This window comes from Amblyomma mixtum, chromosome 5, assembly GCF_055824585.1.
Source record: "Amblyomma mixtum isolate Tamu chromosome 5, ASM5582458v1, whole genome shotgun sequence".
Lineage (NCBI taxonomy): Eukaryota > Metazoa > Arthropoda > Arachnida > Ixodida > Ixodidae > Amblyomma > Amblyomma mixtum.
The window spans coordinates 147,537,540-147,558,320 of record NC_143016.1 but is presented as its reverse complement, the minus strand read 5'-3'; the positions used below and the strand labels follow the sequence as shown (position 1 = coordinate 147,558,320).

General features: G+C 46.8%; 1 protein-coding gene across 3 annotated transcripts in view; it reads right to left on the bottom strand.

The window, feature by feature from the left end:
* The window catches only part of Cul2 (cullin 2), a 61,765-nt gene that overhangs the window by 23,301 nt on the left and 17,683 nt on the right, over positions 1–20,781 (bottom strand). For all 3 annotated transcript variants that reach the window (XM_089546147.1, XM_089546145.1, XM_089546146.1), the window contains exons 7-12: positions 19,477–19,836; positions 15,151–15,207; positions 13,517–13,579; positions 7,495–7,623; positions 4,060–4,146; positions 400–546 (exon numbers count right to left, since the gene is read on the bottom strand). In XM_089546147.1, the coding sequence (XP_089402273.1) occupies positions 400–546; positions 4,060–4,146; positions 7,495–7,623; positions 13,517–13,579; positions 15,151–15,207; positions 19,477–19,836 (843 nt within the window). The remainder of the gene's footprint in view (positions 1–399; positions 547–4,059; positions 4,147–7,494; positions 7,624–13,516; positions 13,580–15,150; positions 15,208–19,476; positions 19,837–20,781) is intronic.

Here is a 20,781-nt window from a genome sequence, read left to right as displayed (position 1 = left end):
CGTGTGACTGCAGGTCAGCCAACAGGAAGCTGCCACTGCAAAGCTGACAGAGCAAGATGGTCATCTGCACGTGCCATCTGTCAGACAGATAGCAAGTACGATCATCGTCGGCTATACTCGCCATCGTCGACAAATTGCAGCGGCAATTTCCGGGTCCGATTATTACGCGGGGAATAAAAAAAAATTGAATTTCGCCAACAAAACTCGGGGGTGCGATCATTAAGCAAGTGCGATCATTATGCGAGCAAAATACAGTATATATATCGGCAATAAAATTTGTTTATTCCTCCTTCTCCTAGCCGCAAAGGGACAGTGTATGAATGTTGGTGGCACCTCACTGCAGGCTCCCACTGTGCCCAACTACAGACACCATGCAGTTTCGGCAGCTGCCTTCCTCACCTGCAGTACGTAGATGGAGAAGTTGATACCCAGGTCGATGTTCTCGGCCTTCAGGTACGAGTTGAACTTGTTGTTGAGGTCGTTGCTCACGCTCATGTCCGTGAACATCCGGTGCAGCTTGCTCGTGAACTCGTACCCACACGCTTGCTGCATGGAGGAAGCCACCGTTATCCTCTGGTGCAGGTGCTTTCTTTTGCGCCTCCATCATCAACCCTTCACTCCGCAAAGAGTGTAATGAAATCCCCGAGCCGCCCAGTATGCCGAGACACCAGCCAACCAAGTACAATCGTTTGAACAAATGACACGAGCAATTCTAGAACGTTGCAAACTATACTCGAGGAAGAATTTCGACTTCACGCAGTGAATTTTGCCTGAAAATCTCAACAGAAGCCACTCATTTCTGCAAATATCAAATCCCACCCCTGCAGCATGGTATAACTGCAAAGAAAAATGCATTCAAACCAGCAAAAATAAATGTCCTGTTTAGAATGCTCGAGTTGGGAAAAATTGATATCCCTATTTCTCTGCATACAAAACCCAGGCCGCCCTTCTCAAGTATTCCATAGCTTACAGGTACAACAGTTCACCTAACGAGCACAGTAACAGCAATAATGTAGCTACATATGCTTAACTGACAAGCAGCAAAAAAATATTAACTACCTGCTGCTGTCACTAGCCTACCAGCCACGGAATTCTGCTTTAAAAGTCAGCTGTTTCTAGCAACCAATTTAAACATGTGGCAAATGTGTCACACGAAGCCTGGCATAAACAATCAGCGAGTACCTGACAACCACAGACAAGCTGCAAGCAATTGAATTTTTAAACAATCAATATGCTTGATTCTGAAGCGTATGGCTTGTGGGGCATTTCACAAGTGTCCTAATTAACTCTTTCCTGTCTGCGCCTATTCCCATCGATAGCCCGCTATCGATGGTTTCAAGTTCGTATTTTCCCGCTTTTTGAAGCGTTCCTGGACAACTAGCACCATCCAGTGTGAAATAAAGGAACTCTTCTTTCAGTTTCGCTTTTGGTTTGACTTTTTCCGCCAAGCGGTGATTTTTGAAGCCCCTCCGGAGTCACCTGACCGGCGCCCCTTGTTTCCACCATGGCGTCGACGTCGCGCGCTGCTGCTGCGCCGGAACCGCGCGTTTCCACAGAAATTGATGCTCCTGAGAGTTCGTTTTTGGACGAGAACAGCAGCAGTGAGGATTCAGAAGACGACTTCGGCTCTTCAGACTTCAGCACCGACAGCGAAACTGTGTCAGACCGACCCGGAACGTCAACAGCCATGCCTTGGTAAGTTTCGCTTTCTCCCCCGAAATGTTCCGCTTTTGCTGCGCGCTTATCGGAAAAGATCAGAGTGTTCTGAAGGTCATAACTCTTATCTGCAGGGTGTCAACGTCTTTCGGGCGGGATTACTTGCCGCCGGCAGCGCAGAGAGTCGTGTTTTCGGCTCGAAGACAGCCAGGGATCGACCTCGGCGTTGCGTGCCGGAGTGTCGCACGGCGCTCGGCAGCGCGGTCATCAACAGCTTCATACTTTTTGACGCGCATCGCCAGGAGCATCCCGAAGCGCCAGAATTGTCGAGGACATCAAGATTTGATCAGTTCGCGTTCAGACTTGAATTGATCGAGCAACTCCTCGGATTTGATGAGCCACATCCTGAGGACCCCAATGTTCGCCCTTTGTTTCCGCCTCGTGATTCACCTCAGGGGCTGCAGCACAAGCCGCAGAAAATGCAAAGTACCGGAACTGCAAATTGTGCTACGAAGAAAAAAAGGCAGAACAAAAAAGAAATGTTTTCTGTGAGACATGTGCGGCCAACCTCTGCTTCACGGCAACAAGGAACTGTTTCGCGCAGTGGCACGATAGTCACTAGGACTACTGTTTCCTTTCCTAGCCCAGCTAATACTGTTCGCAGCAAACTAAAATTTGCTGCATTGTTGCATCAATCCCTGTTGTAAAAAATGTATATTTTGAAATTTTTTTGTTTTATTTTTGTGACGAAACTTTGATGTTTTTGTGTTTTTTCTTTGTAACTACAATTTTCTTTCTGATAATTTTTTTTTTCATCTCTTACTCAATAAACATGTTGACCGTGACTAATAACAATGTGAAGAGAATTTCCTCCTTTACAATTGGGTACCATACACTCCTGTACCAAGCAAATTTTGTTAAAGAAAAAAAAATATTAATGATATGACCTAAAAACCACCATTTTCCCCGCGGACAGGAAAGAGTTAAGGGGGGACACTGGTCTTGAAAAGAAAATTTTATTAATTTAGTCATAGTTATGAAATTTTCAGGGCACATGTATTTTTGTGCGCTGATTCTAGGTATGTCATTTAATTTCATGTAAAACAATTCCTTGAGCACTTATGCACATTTTATGCAACTATTTTGCGGAGAGTTTTGAAGAAAATTTGCTGCAGGAAACTCGCTGAAATGTATGCCATTGGGTTCTCTTGACACCAAGGAATACAATAAGGGTGAAATTATAATCCTGGCTCTCATAGAACTCGACTAATAGGGTACTGAAGCTGCCACTTCAGAAACAGGAATACACACTTTCCTTCTTATTTCTGAAGCGACAACTTCAGAACTCTATAACTCAAGTTCTATGATAGGCAGGAAGACATTTTCGCCCTTATTGTATTCCTTGGTGTCAAGAGAACATAATGGCATACATTTCAGCGAGTTTCCCACAGCAAATTTTCTTCAAAACTCTCCACAAAATACTTGCATAAAAAGTTCATAAGTGCTCAAGGAATTGTTTTACATGAAATTAAATGACATATTTAGAATCAGCACACAAAAATACATATTCCCTGAAGATTTCATAACTGTGACATCATTAATAAAAAATTTTTTTTCAAGACCAGTGTCCCCCCTTAATCCTGTAATGCCCGACCTGTCAAGTAAGGTACAGGCTGTGGAATTGTGATTAATTTTCATTTAAAATTGCAAACGAATGTCAATTCCTCAAAATATTGCAGAAATAGTCTTTTACAGCGAGAGCTGTTACCGAGATCCCATCACAAGTGGTCGTGTAACTGAAGCCCACTGTAACTGTAGGGATCTGCAAGCCAAGAGAGAGAACACTACGAACAAGAAGGGTGAAGAGCAAGAAGAAGCAAAGACAGAAGCCAAGCCAAGAGAGGGAAGGAGAGGAAGGGAAAGAAGAAGAGGGAAAGAAGGGGGAGAAAATGGAGAAACATCACGACACTCGCCGAATATTTCAACTAAGCCGAAGCCAAGTTTAGAGTCCTTCTAACCATATTTATCAAAGCAAGGTCAAAGTGCCAGTGATCAGGGATTCAGGAGACCTGGTTGAAGATAGCTCACTGCAAAAGAAACCTTAACTGCAAAACAGTCCGAAATTTCAGCTGCCTTGGAAGGTGATGAAAGCTTTGAATTTCGACACTCATTTATTAAGTGTGCTAGGGTATTTGCGTGCAGTCTTCATTGTTTTTAGAAACAAATTACCATAATTTTCAGTACTTTAGCTAAGCAGTGATCACGATTTTCCATTTTCTTTTACATTTCTGCTATGCAGAGACCACTAGTGACGAAACTCTGAAAGTTCTGAACTTTTAGCTGACGCTTGCGTTGCTTGGACACTGCGGGGTTATAGAGCTGTGTCAAATGCATACCACCCACCTTGAGCTTATTGATCATGGCCTCCTCGACATCCATAGACATGGACTGGCTGTGGATTAGCCGCTTGGCAAGCATCTTTGCGTAAAACTGCAAGGAAACAAACGGCAGGCAGCCACATTTCAGATGAGCTCTTCTCTCACCACCATCACTCAAACAAATAACCAGCGGCAGATGCACCAAAATAGTTTATTATGTGTTTCCCGTTCCTCCTCTCCTTTTTAATCCCCTCATTCCCTTCCCCAGTACAGGGTAGCCAACCAGAAACCTTTCTGGTTAACATCCCTGCCTTCTCCCCCCCCTCTCTGTATCTTTGTATCTATCTTCTATCAAGTTAAAAAAAAATGCCTCTTCAGTGCATGCTCACAATTTTTTCACATAGACAGGCATTACCACAGAATGTGTCCCCAAAGCAAACGTGCTCTTCTGGGTTACCAGGGAAGACTGCCAAAGATATAAGCGCAGAAGTAACTCGCCAACAGAGTTGGGTTCACTTCCCCTTCCTAGAATATTCAAAAAGGGTAAATAAAACAGCATTTAAGCTGAACGCTACTACAACAATTAAAGGCAAGTGCACTGCTTGAAAAAAGCAACTTGAGCAAAATAAACATGGAGCTAAATTTTCCACAAGCTTAGCACCTTCTCACAGTACAACCCGATTTTCAATTTCAATTCTCAATTTATTTATTTCCCATATCCCATTATATTGAAGCAGAGTGTTTCTTTGAGTGTTTCTTTTAGTGTATTCTTCTAGAACTCTTTTTCACATTCACATAATGGCATCGTCTTATAATTTCAACAGAATGAAAATTATCATTTCGCATTGTTTATGATCTTACAGTCAGACCTACATATAATGAACAAAGATTTATGAATTACTGGCTATACTGAACTGTTCCTAAATATTTTTAGCAAACACATGCAATTCTTACTTTATACTATACATATAATCGAACACAGTTTGCCATGAAACAGATATATATCAAAGTGCCGAGTGCCAAGTTGTGCCTGCTCGGACGGTAGGCAGCAAGCTTGGCTCACTAGAAAAGTGACTGCAGTGATGTGACAAGCGTTCATGCTATGGTTCACACTTCATCTCGCACTTGACAACTGCGCCACGGCAGCATGAACAGCTGGTAGTCAGGCGGTCGGCACTCATTTACGCCTCTTGCATCTGTTGATAGCGCACCGTAACCAGCAACGTCAGAAGCTTGCGCTCTGTCACACCATTTTCCCTGCGACACTGTTGTGATGTGGGGAAGCCAACCTAACTGAAGTTTGGCACTCTGCTTTTTGCAGCCTCCACAATTGCCACGAGTGGCCTCGAAACAAAGATACGCTTTAGGAAGAGGTCTCTTCCAGTTGCTGTCCTTTCAGTGGCTAAAGCGTGCTTCTCCTGTGCAAGTTTCTGCCAAAATCTCGCATTACAAATTTCGGCTATACTGCACTGGTGTTTTACAATTTTTTTACCTGTTTGGTATAATGAGATCTCACTCTATTAACAAGTAAGGGAACAGGACGAGCGCTGCACGAGTGCAGCACCCGTCCTGTTCCCTTACGCGTTCGTTTTGAGCATGCCACCCCAAATGCAGCCAAGAGAGCAAACAGAGGACTTCCGCATCTTGCACATTTTACACATTCTTCTTTGCAAAGCAGACGGCTTGAATGTTTACAAAATGACCCCAAGTGTTTGTAAGCAAAGCTGTTTAAACTATACAAGAGCAAAGAAATGACAAGACCAAGAGCTAAACTGTCCAAGACATCAGAAACTGCCTTGTATGAAAAGCCCCAGGTGAAGGATCTGGCACTAGGCTACTTAAGATTCCCACTGGGTTTTGCCCCAACAGAGAGGAAGCCAAATTCCCCTATCTTGAGGGTTTTTAATGCCTCATCCTTGTCCACTACAGAAGGCTGTCAGCAGAAGCTTCTCAGCAGAGGTGCAACCTTTTGAGGGGTGTCAATGGAGATGGAGATATGTGAGACAGTTACTGCATAATCTCCTTTCCTCAAATACAATTTCCAGTTTCTTCATTACGGCCCCTCTTTCTTTCACTCCCACTTCCTCCCTTACTGTACGGTGTGGTTCCAGATGACAGAGAATAACTGTGTCATTAGCTCAAGCCATGACTGCGCTTTCCTGTGGTTAAGGAATGTAATGATACTGATGATTTACTTTGGTAATCTCATGATGGGTGTCCACCCAGATATGTGAGACAGTTATTGTGTAATTTCCTTTCCTCAAATTCATTTTCTTCATTACAGCCCCCTGGTTTCTTCTTTCACTCCCACTTCCTCCCCCCTTCCTCCACAAACCAATGAGGGGTGTCCACCCAGATAGAGGTATGTGAGATACTGCCCATAATTTTCTTTCCTGAAATACAATTTTCATTTTCTTCACTACATCCCCTCTTTCTCTTTCTTCTTTCACTCCCACTTCCTCCATTCCTGTACAGTGGGTGCAGTGCAGTTTGGTTCAGGTGTCCAAGATGACTGAGAATTACTGCTTCCTGTCCTCAAAAAGCATTGCCTACAAAGGGCAAGGCAATGGACTCCCTGCTACAACGCGCTGTGGAGTTCCACTCCTAAAGGTGAAGCTTAAGCCTCAGTAATTAGCAGTTAATTCATATTTAGTCATTAATAATTAGCCAATAAGTAATTTGTCATTACTTAGTATTTAGTACTTAATTATGTGTGACATCATCCAGTGGTGGCGTCACCAGTGCCACAGAGGCAGTCAAAGTGGTGCGGAAAACGCTTTCCTCTATGCGCTTTAGACAGTCAAAGTGCCCCCTGAATGTTTCGAGGCAGAGAGAAATTCTGAAGTGTGTTTGATTAACGGCCAAAGTGGCTCAGTAATCATGGTGTTATGCTGCTGAGCACACGGTAGCAAGATCTAATCCTGGCCACATTTCATGGAGGCAAAACACAAAAAGCGCCGCTATGCTTAGGTGCATGCTGAAGAACCCCAGATGGCCAAAAATTGATCTGGAACCCTCCATTATTGCGACTTTTTCTCTGCCTCTTTCTGCGCCCCCATTATCTCTTCCCTCAGCACAGTTCAGGTGTCCACCTAGAACAAGAAAGTTACTCTGCCTTTTCTTTCTTTGCAAAATACTTACAGCTGCATTTACATGTCTGCTTGAACTAAGCATGGTGTCCAATGCTTTGCCAGTCTTTCCAGCATGCTTCGAACTTCAACAAGGTTAAAAATAAAACTGACAAGTGTGCAGACATTTATTTTGCTGGTCAATTTTATTTTCCTCAAAACAAAGCCGCAAATTAACCTTACTAACAATTTATTATTTTTTAGCCCAAGGCAAGCAGCAAAAAGGCTGGGCAAGTGGGACGGTGAGGAGAAGATTAAAGCAAGTAACTCAGCAGCATAAGTCTGAGCTTCTAGGTATGTCATAAATGTCATGCCAGTGGTAGTATAGTGACCTTTTGGAAGACGTCCTTGTCGTCGATGTACTTGAAGACGGTGATGGACTGGGTTAGCTTGTCCTCCACTTCAGACTCCGAGATGCCCTTGGCGCTCTTCTTGAGCAGTGCGTCGCAGTACTTGGCCAGCTGCAAAAAAAAAGAAGCAGAAGGAAAAAGGGTGAGGGTTCAGTCTCAGCCTGCAGCCAACAACACGATGGCAATGGGTGATCACAATGCACGGCAAGATGAAGCCACAACTCTGGACCAAAGTGATCACATATGGTGGTGATCACACATGATGGAGCGTCCAACAAAGGACATCTGGTGGCATTGGTGCATTATGTTTGCGTACTTCGTAAAATGCAAAACCTCAATGCCACACTAAAATGATGCACTTCCGCTAGTCAAAGCAGCACTAGGTAGGCCAACATGGTGTGAGATAGTAAGGGAAAGCACTTGTTTTGTCTGCCAAGTCAACATGATAGCACTTCACAGGTTTGATGAAAGTCGAAGATTATCACAGCACCACATTACAACTACATTAGTACTTGTGTACAAAGCGCAAATTTCACACTTTGTCCCTAGAGAAGCACAAATGAACACTCGAGATGAAATGCCTTCACTTCATACTATTAGAGTTCAGCAGACAACCTAAACTTTAGCAGGATCACCAATGTCGTGGTGATGATGATGGATTTTTATGGTGCAGGGCATCTTGGGAAAAAAGCGCCATGGCACAAGGTTTTTTTTTTACTCAAGGTGGGGTCAAAGACCCATTTCCCAAGCATTTCACACTAAATAAGCAGAGCACCAGGCAACACCAATGGGCACTCAGAAGCACTGGGGATCAAACCCTGCACTTCCCGCATGCGAGGCAGATGCTCAAACGACTAGGCCACCCCTGTGGTCGATCGCTATTGTTGTATTACTTCGATGGGAGTAATATGTATCACCGGTGGGTACCTGGCGGCACTGGGGATGGAACCCCGCACCTCCCACATACGAGGCAGATGCTCAAACAACTAGGCCAACACTGTGGTCAATCGCCATTGTTGTACTACTTCAATGGGAGTAATTTGTATCACCGGTGGGTACCCAGCAGCACTGGGGATGGAACCCCGCACCTCCCGCATGCGAGGCAGATGCTCAAACAACTAGGCCAACACTGTGGTCAATCGCCATTGTTGTACTACTTCAATGGGAGTAATTTGTATCACCGGTGGGTACCCAGCAGCACTGGGGATGGAACCCCGCACCTCCCACATACGAGGCAGATGCTCAAACAACTAGGCCAACACTGTGGTCAATCGCCATTGTTGTACTACTTCAATGGGAGTAATTTGTATCACCGGTGGGTACCCAGCAGCACTGGGGATGGAACCCCGCACCTCCCGCATGCGAGGCTGATGCTCAAACAACTAGGCCAACACTGTGGTCAATCGCCATTGTTGTACTACTTCAATGGGAGTAATTTGTATCACCGGTGGGTACCCAGCAGCACTGGGGATGGAACCCCACACCTCCCGCATGCGAGGCAGATGATCAAACAACTAGGCCAACACTGTGGTCAATCGTCATTGTTGTACTACTTCAATGGGAGTAATTTGTATCACCGGTGGGTACCCAGCAGCACTGGGGATGGAACCCCGCACCTCCCACATGCGAGGCAGATGATCAAACAACTAGGCCAACACTGTGGTCAATCGCCATTGTTGTACTACTTCAATGGGAGTAATTTGTATCACCGGTGGGTACCCAGCAGCACTGGGGATGGAACCCCGCACCTCCCACATACGAGGCAGATGCTCAAACAACTAGGCCAACACTGTGGTCAATCGCCATTGTTGTACTACTTCAATGGGAGTAATTTGTATCACCGGTGGGTACCCAGCAGCACTGGGGATGGAACCCCGCACCTCCCGCATGCGAGGCTGATGCTCAAACAACTAGGCCAACACTGTGGTCAATCGCCATTGTTGTACTACTTCAATGGGAGTAATTTGTATCACCGGTGGGTACCCAGCAGCACTGGGGATGGAACCCCACACCTCCCGCATGCGAGGCAGATGATCAAACAACTAGGCCAACACTGTGGTCAATCGTCATTGTTGTACTACTTCAATGGGAGTAATTTGTATCACCGGTGGGTACCCAGCAGCACTGGGGATGGAACCCCGCACCTCCCACATGCGAGGCAGATGCTCAAACAACTAGGCCAACACTGTGGTCAATCGCCATTGTTGTACTACTTCAATGGGAGTAACTTGTATCACCGGTGGGTACCCAGCAGCACTGGGGATGGAACTCCGCACCTCCCGCATGCGAGGCAGATGCTCAAACAACTAGGCCAACACTGTGGTCAATCGCCATTGTTGTACTACAGTTAAACCTGGATGTAACGAACCTCTATGTAACGAATTCCTGGATTTAACGAAATTTTTGAATTCCCCAACGCTGCCCCCATTGAAGCCCATGTATTTTCGACCTCGATGTAACGAAGACGTTGCGGCAGTTAACCTTGATGTAACGAACTCGCAAAGCTGATCAGTCATTACTTTTCGCACTTTTAAGGAAAATTCGACCAAATAAATGCACTTTATTAGTGAATATTAATATTGTACGGAGCCAACAGCTACGCGAACGCCTGGGATCACCGCGACTGGCCGCGACCAAGCGAACTTAGCAATGATGATGATAGCGACGGCTAGCGCGCGGCTAGCGCCGCCCCGTGGCTAACGTAGCAGCCTGTTCAGGCTTTGCTTGTGTAGCGTGGCACCAGGTGGCATTTGTAGCGGCGGTTGATTTCTTTTGTTGCATTTTTTATGTATGGATTTGAGGACAAGCACTTTTATTTTGTGATTTCCATTTGTTTCAATGGCTCAGACACAGTTATGTGTAAGAATTCACTTTAAAAGCAACGCTGATGGCCGGTTCTTTCATTACCAGGGCCACGGCCGGTCTCGAGGGGGGCGCGCGCTCTTTAAAGAGCGAGCGCTCCCCCCTCGAGACCGGCCGTGCCAGGGCAAAGGAAGGAGAGGGGGAAAGGAGAAGGAGAGGGGAAAGGAGGACGAGACCGACGAGACGACGCGTTGCATTCGCCATTTTGTGTTTGTCCTGCGTCTGCGCTTGTCAGCTGTGCTCTCGTGCTGGTTCGTTGACTTGTTTTGGAGGTGCTAGGCCTACCGTCGGCGTGTAGTCGTGCGTCTCCGCTTGTACCTGCGTCGTCGGTTGGTCGTGATGAGTTCTGCTGCCAGAAAACGAAAAGTTTTGTCTTTCGAAGACAAACTTGCAATTTTAAATGCAGTCGCCGCGGGCGAGAAGAAGAAGGACATTGCCGCCCGTTTCAGCATTCCAGCGAGCACCCTATCAACGATTTTGAGTGCGGAACACAGCATCAGAAACGCAGTGGAGTCGGGAACAAGCTCGAAGAAAAAAAGACTGAAGACGTCGACATATGCTGATGTGGACAAGGCAGTGTTCACGTGGTTTTTGGACACGCGAGCCAGGAATGTGCCCATTAGTGGCGCGATTTTGCAACAGAAGGCAAAGGACTTTGCGTGTATCTTGGGCCATGACGATTTCAAGGCAAGCAACGGGTGGCTGCAGGGTTTCAAGAGCCGACACGGTGTCGTCGGGAGAGTAATCAGCGGCGAATCTGCCTCCGCAGACAGCGATGCTGCTGCTTCATGGGTGGCTGACAAGCTGCCTGGAATACTTAGTCGCTTCGAGGCGGCCGAGGTCTACAATGCCGACGAGACGGCCCTATTTTATCAAATGCTTCCGGGCCGCACGCTAGCACTAAAAGGCGATGACTGCCGCGGCGGAAAGCAGAGCAAGCTCCGCATAACGATTTTGCTGTGCGCCAACCTCGACGGCACAGACAAGCGAGTCCCGCTGGTTGTCAGCAAAAGTGCCCGTCCCAGGTGCTTTAAGGGAACGAAGCGTATGCCCGTCAAGTATGTGGCGAACTCCAAGGCGTGGATGACTCGGACAATATTTTCAGAGTGGTTAAAGGAATTTAACCAGGACGTCAAGCGGCAAGGCCGTCAAGTTTGCCTCCTACTGGATAATTGCTCGGCGCACCACGTCGAAGGCCTGCAGCTCTCGAACATCGAACTGCACTACTTCCCGGCCAACTGCACGTCCCTAATACAACCCCTTGACAAAGGGGTCATTAACAGTTTTAAATGCTGTTACCGACGCCGACTAATCCAGAAGATTCTTCTCGACATCCGGCTGGAACGGGAGATGAAGATAGATATTTATCAAGCAGTCGAGATGCTTGCTGCCTCCTGGCAAGAGGTCAGGGCAGAGGTTATTAGGAATTGCTTTTTAAAGGCCGGAATAGCAAAAAACGCACAGGCTGGTGCCGATGACGAGGAAGACGTTTCTACTCCGTCCGATGTGGCCGAAGCGTGGAACGAGCTACGCACTAACGGTGGTGTACCCGACGACGTTGAACTGGATGACTTTTTGTTTGCCGACAACGCCGCCGTGGCTACAGAGGAAATGACTGATGCAGCACTAGCTGAAAGCGTGGAAGATGATGGTGGTGATGGTGCTTGCGATGCAGATCCGTGTGACGTGCCTACTGCAAAGGAGGTGATGAACGCAATGGACGTTATGCGCCGTTTCGTCGGCTCGCGCGACGATGAAGGAGCTCTACACGATTTAGCTTCTTTGGAGCGGCGTGTTCTGCCTGCACTTGTGCCGAAGAAGCAGGCAGCAATTACGCAATTTTTCAGTGTAAAAAATATTTGAAGGGTGCCTTCACCGGCCGATCCGTGAAAAAAAAACTCCTCGCCCAACGCCGCCTCTCCTCCTCCCGTTCTCTCAAAGCTGCTTTGGCAGCTTTTTTTTTTTCAACGGTCCCTCTCGGGGCCACCAATCGCGCTTCGGCAGAGCATGCGGGCGCGAGGCTTCCCGCTGCGTCTGACTCGAGTTCCTCTCTCTACACCAAGTCGCTTGTGCGCAGACACATGGTGCAGTCGTTTCGCGCCACGCACTTTCACGTGCGCGGCGACGTAAGAACAGTCGTGTCACGTCATAAAAACAATTGTGATAATGAGGTATAAACAGTGTTGTAGGCATAGTGTTGTGGGCTATTTGATTTCGTTTCTGCATCATTCGTACGAGCCTTCACGCGAAACCTGCATGTAACGAAAAATCGGGAGCTTTCTTCAACTTCGTTATATCCAGGTTTAACTGTACTTCAATGGGAGTAATTTGTATCACCGGTGGGTACCCAGCAGCACTGGGGATGGAACCCCGCACCTCCCGCATGCGAGGCAGATGATCAAACAACTAGGCCAACACTGTGGTCAATCGCCATTGTTGTACTACTTCAATGGGAGTAATTTGTATCACCTGTGGGTACCCAGCAGCACTGGGGATGGAACCCCGCACCTCCCGCATGCGAGGCAGATGCTCCAACAACTAGGCCAACACTGTGGTCAATCGCCATTGTTGTACTACTTCAATGGGAGTAATCTTCCATAGCTGCATGAAGACTGTGGCATTGTTATTACTGTTGCCACTTGCTCTAGGATCTGCTCACTTTCAACAACTCTGAATTTGAGCACTGATGCGCATCATTTTTATGCCTCTACACGTAAGAGGACTGCCGGCTTAAATACTGCCACGAACAGTCATCAAAATTTGGCATCACGCAACCCAGCCACTAGGAGAAGTTTCAGTTTTCGAGACAAAGCTACAATCAGCATGATGACCGTGAAGCGGGGCTCCATGCTCTTCTTTGTGAAGGCCTTATTTGAGAATCTTTTGCATGGCAATCACTTCTTGTATTATAAATGCCAGTCGTGTCACTTGGAAATGACGAGTCAGGCCTCTTCCAGCCCAACTCGTTCTTTCCAAGCTCACTAGCCTTTCTGCCTATTCCAGCCTAGGCTGACTCATGTGCCCCATTATCGAGGCTGTTTGCTGCAGTGAAATTTTGAAAAAAAAAAATATATAGGTCAGGCGACTTATATGCGAGTGAATAGGCAGTTGGGAAAAAAAATAGTAGGAACAAGCCACTGACCAGTTCTGGAGACCGGCATGGCTGCTTCGTGGTTCCTCGATTGTTAATAATTGTTGCACATGCCTGCAAGAAACAAAGCATCATGAAAGCTCTCAGGGCTGGGTCCAAGATAACGGCACACACAACACCACTACAACAAAGCCTTTGCAATGATGTCATGCTGGCACGCACAAAAAGACCCTCAGCACACACTGAGCAGTTTAAATGAAGTCTCAAATAATTTCGTTACACTGAGAAAGCACTGAGCGCTACACTAACCTGTGGAGGAAATCTAAAAACTTCCTTGAACAGTGCCAGTCATCAAGATTAGCGGGCAGAGTTAGCGAACCTTTGTAACACTCTACATTTCACATGCAACACTTCGGGTTCAATTGTCACCAAGTTCAGTTTCTACTTGCAAAAGGGATGCCTAATCTTCATGTATTACATTAACTTCATATCCCTACACGTTTCTCTACGTGAATTTTATTAACTGAATTCGCAGACATAAAAAAATAGTTAATTAAAAGACTAGCGCATAAAACTAGGACAAAGACAGAGAAGTTTTATGCGCTAGTCTTTTAATTAACTATGTCAAACCAACTAGCCCAGCTTTCCGCATTGATAAAAAAATACACACAAGACAAGGATGATGGGAAGAGTGCAAAAGTGAAGTCAGCAGTGTTGGCTGCCAAAGAGGCAAAGCATGTGATACAAGATCACTCATTACAGAACCCCATACTGGAGCAGGAACATAGAAAGAATTTCCATGGGCACACTGTCGTATCAACCCATGCTGGGAGGATTTCGAATGTTGGCTTAATTTTTTGCACCGAAAATGGATACTTATTTTGCTTTGAGTACGTGAACTGTACATTTTAAGTGCAATTTCATTTTAAATATCCAGAAATTAGCTTACTTTGCTAATTTCAATAAATAGTAAAGTGTTTTTTGATAAAATCTGCAAGTTTTTGGAAGCTTACAACATAGTGTGAAGTAGTGGTAATGGCCATCTGGCAGTTACAAAGGCAGCAAAAAGGGCTTTCAAAAGAAACTGCTTACTGGAACTGACCTGCACCCACAAAGAACTGAGTGACTCGGTGGTGACAAGAACAAGCGTGCTCGGTGGTCGTCGAACAGAATGCCCGCCGCTCTCAGCCATGCTCAAGTTGAAGCTTACAACAAACTTTCGAGGTGCGGCGTGAAACTAACCACAACACCATAGAATCAGTTCTGGATGGGTGCGACAATTCGAGGTAAATATGGTCGTATCGCATCAAAAACAAAGTGATAAAGCCACTTGCCAGCGGCCTTCAGCATGAACAAATAAACAATACAAAGCTTTGCGGCAATAAGGGCCCCTTATGAATGAGTACTTGAAGTTCAGAACTTCTGCCCGAATTTTTCTCACCTGGTCGTAACAGTGTTAGATCAACGTTTGACGGTAGCGAGAACTCGCTGCTACGAATTTACTCCAGCAGTCCAATTGCCCTCTGCAGTCTAGCCCGCTCCAAGTTTGAGCTTTAAGAACAAAACTTGACACGACTGTCAGAGTAGTCACAGAAAGCTAGTGCAGCCTTTATTCTATTAGTGTTGGGAAAGGGAATTCAGCTCAAGGAGTGAGTCATCCGTAAAATTCGTGCAGTGATGCCCACCTTGTCAAGTGCTCCTACAAACTGCTGGTCCCCTTGGAACACGTCCCTGACCATGTCCTGCAAGAGAGGAGACAAAAACAACCCAGGTGACCAACTTATCACAATGGGCCATTGGTCCCAATAGTAAACAGTGCACTGCTGCCCATGAAGACAACATTTGCCATGCACTTGTGTCTGTGTCACACCACCATCTAATACCGTATTATCCTCCATATAACCTGCGCCAACAATTGAAAAAAAAAAAGCGTTTAAAAAGTGGGGGTGCAGGTTATCTGCAAATATTAGGGGAGGGGTCGGCTTCATGGCAATGCATGGCCTGACGCGCACAGTCCGCTTTCCCATCGACATCGACGCATGTCAATCCAATAAGAGGCCAGCAAAGGTCACAGCCAGATCCACATCCATAGTCTGTTTAGTCTACAATGCCACGCTCTTAGCGCACTATGTTCAGACATTGTTGGACCTTCGGCTGCTTTGGAGTCAGGTGCCTTTTCTTGTAAACTCTAGTTTTCACTGCCAGCCAGCCTCGTTTCAGCATCATGACTGCATCTCAGTGGCAACCTTTCAAGGCTAAAGAGAAACTGGAGATCATGTCTGCTGCTGAAAAAATCGGCAACACAGCAGCTGCGACAAACATGACATCGACGAGTTCTGTATTCGTGACTGGCGGAAGAAAAAAAAAAAAGTATCTTGAAACAGCGAACGTGGACAGGCGAGCGTCTCGCGGCCTGAAGACTAGCACGTACCCCCACCTCGAGACGCAGTTTGCCAAATACACTGAGGAGCGGAGTGGTGACAATGCCGTGTCGACAGAGACGGCGGACATGGAAGCCCTGAGCCTGGCGCAGAAAATGAATATTCCACGCAAGTTTCGTGCGAGCCATGGATAGCTGCAACACTTTATGGCCAGACATGGATTTCCGATGTGGCAGCGAACTACCGTGTACCAGTGGCTTCCTGACACATACGGCAAAAAATTCCTGAAAAAATTAAACTTTGACCGGACGCAGACCACCGGTCGCCGATCCTGGTGTCAGTTTTGCCGTGTGCTCCTCAAAGGCGAATGGGTACACTGAACTCTTTTGTTGGTTCTTATGATGACCTTTTCTTTTTCTTTTTATAGAGCAATAGTGGCGGTTAAACAACCTATATGGAATGGTCAGATTTCAGCTTCAACTGCAAGACTTCGTCTCAGAGGCCCGGAACATCAGCCTGTCCTCGCATGTGTTTTGTTTTACCATTCATGTTGACTGTTATGCAGTGCATTTCATTTGATTTCACCACCGTGGGCAACGATATCGCCACCTGCAGTCTACACACAGTGGAAATACTGTTGCAGCCTAGAATTTGAACCAGTGACGAAGAAGAAGAAGACCAAACGCCAACAGCAGCCAAAACTATGCATACCCTCAATATTCTGCGGCATGTCGTGACATCCGAGACTCTGTGTGAGAACACGACAGCCGAATTCTTCAGCTTTGAAAATTCTCTGCTGGCTGATCTCGCGGGAAAAAAAAAGACCCAGAAGGACGTACATGACTTCTTTCCACGTAAATAAATGTTTTGCGAGTGTCTCATGGTTTGGGAACAGATTTCGCCCGTTTTTTGGTGATAAGAAATTTCGGGTGATATTGTGAAGGACTAGAAGGCGACGAAGCGGGCAGTGGCGTGGGCAGGAGCGCTCGTGCTAGGCTCGCAGACATTAAATCATATCATCGCCATCCATCATGGAGTCCTCTCTTCATCGCCTTGCCGTCACGTAACAATATGAATACTTTCGCCTCCCCTTGAGATTCGTATCACTGAGATTCTACTGTAGTTTTATTTGGTGCTTTAGGGTATTTGCAACATACTGCCAAGATATTTTACCAAATGCACCCGTGAATGTTTGATTATGATAATGTCAAGGAAGGCCCGCCCCCTTTTCATCCATAGAACCCATTCACTACCAACCAAAAAAATGGAAAAAGCAGGAACTGCGAGCTCTCCTATTAAAAAAACAAGAATAAAACTCGAGTACAGTTGACGACCGATTTTTCGGACTCTCTAGGGACCGCGAAAACGACCGAAAAATCGGGCAGTCCGGAAAATCAAATTTCACCGAAAAAATCACGAACTTATTACCACTATGCCGGAGAAAGCGGCCAATTGTATTGCACACATTCTAAAGCTCCTCACGACTATATTTCGCTGCGCGACATACCGTATAAACGCGTATAAGGGCCGCACTTTTTTTTCCAGATTCGAGGGCCAATTTTCGGGGTGCGGCCCATACACGCGATGTGTGAAAATATACTTTTTTTAAGTAAAAACACACCAACGAGGGAATGAGCGACATTTATTCTACGTTCAATTTTCACTCACGGAGTAATTCGACTCTTGAGCAGGTGCTGTGCTCTGGTGCACGCTCATCCCAAAGAAGCCGCGCAGCATGTCCGCTGTCAACGCGTAGCCGTTGTTCCGAAATTCCATCACACAGAGGAGCAGCTCTTCTTCCAGTTCGGGAAACTCGCACGGCTTGCGTCGGAAAGCGCGCTTTTTGCAGCTTGTATTTCTTTTTTGGTTGCACCATCATCGGACGCACTTCTCGGCCATGTCGAATTTCCTGCCCGCCGCCCGCTTACCGTGTTCGAGAGCTAACTCCCAGCTATGTAGCTTAAGGTGCTTGCTTGCCCATCGCGCTAAAACTGCGAAGCTTGGCGGCAGCACGCGAAAGCCACAATCACAACTATTATGGCGAACGCGCTAACGCGCCACAAAAGGCTGGAGCTGGCGATACCGATGTGATGTGGATAGCGGAAAATCGCGGCGAAGAAAAAAGTTGATGATGATGATCAAGGCCTCAGGCGCCATCCATAGACGGTACTTGGAAGCTCCTCTTGTGTGCGTGCGTGGCCTCCGCGAATGGCTTTGATCACGGAGCGCTTGATCGCGATCAAAGCGTGCTTTGGGCGCGCCGCCAAAGCAGATCGCGGAGGCCACGGCGCACGCCGTGGCCACCGCGATCTGCTTCGGCGGCGCGCCCAAAGCACGCTTCGATCGTGATCAAGCGCTCCGCGATCGTATTCGCGTTCCGTATTCGGAACAAAAGACTCGGCACAGATGAGTTCCATGAACTCAGACTACGGTTCAAGTTCGTGCGGCGGAAGACATTCACGAACTGTACGAATTCGAAACCACACAAGAGCAATGTGCCGACTCGCGCAGAATTTCAGCGTCGCAAGTTAAGAGGCTTCCTTTAAGCTTTAACTTCGTTTTGTTTGATCAAGTTTTCGGTCTCTCCTGCAGTTTGAGTTAATGAGGTTCCACTGTACACATTATATGGCGGCTTGGGCACAGGCGGCGAGTGCGAACGAGGTCCGAAAAATCCGAGTGGTCAGTTGTGGTGCGTCCGAAATTTCAAGCGCTCTTACACATTGGCTCTATGGGCCATGTCGCGGTGCCGCGAAAATGTCCGAATAATCAAGCATGTCTGAAAAATCAGGCGTCCGAATTTTTGGCCGTCGACTGTAGTACAGCAGTGACACTGCCAAGTTGAAGGGTCACGGAAAGTGCAATGTATTATGTACACATATGAGAAATGCAAGATTAGAAGCTAAGAACATGTGCAAAATTTTTTATGTTATTTTTGTAATCAGTTTCTGGCTTAGTGCAGCGGCATATTTTTGTTTTGCTTGTATTCTTTTCTGGTGTTACCAGCATATTCCGCCAATATATTTTCGAAAAGTTTTGCTGGCATTTTTTCCATTTGAAAGCATAATCGATAAGCTCCAGTTGGAAGCATTACAATGCACAGTGCATAAAGCACTTCTTGAAGAAATAATTTTTATTTAAACACTCAAAATCGGTCATTTTTGGGAGGGGGGGCAAGGAAAGAGTTAAAACGCGCTGAAAGCCCTATTCTCGTAGTCCGAACTCAGAGGGACAAGCACACTTTTTCACATACTCTCTATTGTTCTTAAAGTGCTGTAAGTTTCTTTACTAAACTTTTTTGGATTTCTTGCAATACAAGTTCCCGTGCACTGCCTCTAAACAGGCAAGGAACTGCTCCTGAGCCACAACAAGAAGCACAGGATACCCCATCACATTAGTTTGCACATAGAAAGTACCATACAGTGAAAGGCAAATACAGAAGTTGCTGACACGTTGTCTATGAGAAACTGATCAGCAGCAAACAGGTGGCACATAAGTTGCCAGTGAGTTATTTGTGAGTTCCTACTGAGCGGTCGATGAACCAGCGAGTGATCCTGTTCACATAATCCGCCCTGAGATTGACAAGCATTCTAGGCTTAAAAATAAACGAGGAACAGTGGAAGACCAGCCCACCTGGTATGTGGTGTGGACCTGGAGGACCGCTTCCACAAAGTGCTGGGGCGAGACAGACAGGCCCGAACTTCCTCCCCCTTCGGCCGAAGATGCTGACGAGGACGATGCAGCGGCCGAGGCCGCGCCCCCTCCTCCGCCGTTGCTGCTGCCGCCCTGCTGGAGGCGGCCGAGGCCGACCCGCTCGACGTGCCGCTGCAGCTGCGTGACGAGCACCTCGAGGGCCCGGGAGCCCAGGGGCCTGAGCAGCGTGTACATGCGCGACAGGTCGGTCCTCCGCTCGGCCTCCATCATGGGGCCACACTCCTGCTGCAGGAAGCCCAGGTGGGCGCCCACCATCTGCTGCTCACACTCACGCGTCACCTGCACAGCGGGCATCAGGAGAGACAGCTCAGTGAGCGCCCTACCACCATTCATCATCATCATCAGTCTGACTACACCCACTGCAGGGCAAAGGCCTCTACCATGTCTCTCCAATTAACCCTGTCCTTTGTCAGTTGCCGCCACTGTATCCCCGCAAACTTCTTAATCTCATCCGCCCACCTAACTTTCTGCCGCCCCCTGCTACCACCATTAGTGTCACCAAAAGCCAGACTACCTCCACTGCAACCCAAGTGCTCCTCTCAGTCATTTCCAGTTGTCCTTGTCCATCACCAACAAGAGCTGCACTGTACCAGTAGATATCCCCAACCTCAACTCCCCACCTCGTTTTCTGTTGAGCACTGCTGTGCTTCCTTTCCCTGGGAATCCACTTTGTTAGCCTGGAAAATGGAGAGTTGAGAGTACAAAATGCTTTACAGAGCAATCTAGTGTATAACAGCATCATTGACAATGTGCAAGATGCAATATGTCAAAATGTCAAAGCAAAGCTCGTGTGCTTCCTCTGTGGCTAGACAGTTCTAACGGAGTGACTTTTCCGATTCCGCTAGGTCTGAAGTTTGATGCAACACCACGAAGCGACCGAGCATGAACATACCATGGCCTTTGCTATCAAACTCCTTGTACTCGTTCTCAAATTGAAAATTTCACAAAAGAAAACATGCAGAATGTATATCACCAAGCATTTCATTTTGTTTGAAAAGTTCCACCTTGCAAACGGGGACGACTAGATGCAAGGAACGCATAAAGACAGGAAAAAGCGCTACCATATCAGCTTTTGATTTTTGGAGACGACATGGGATTATATATGCACAGTTTGACGTCACATCATGTGCAGTCAAAAGCTGAAACAGCAAGGGATTACACCCGTCTCAACATGCGGAAAAGTGGAAAACAAACAAACATGCGAGCATCACAGCAGCTTAAGGT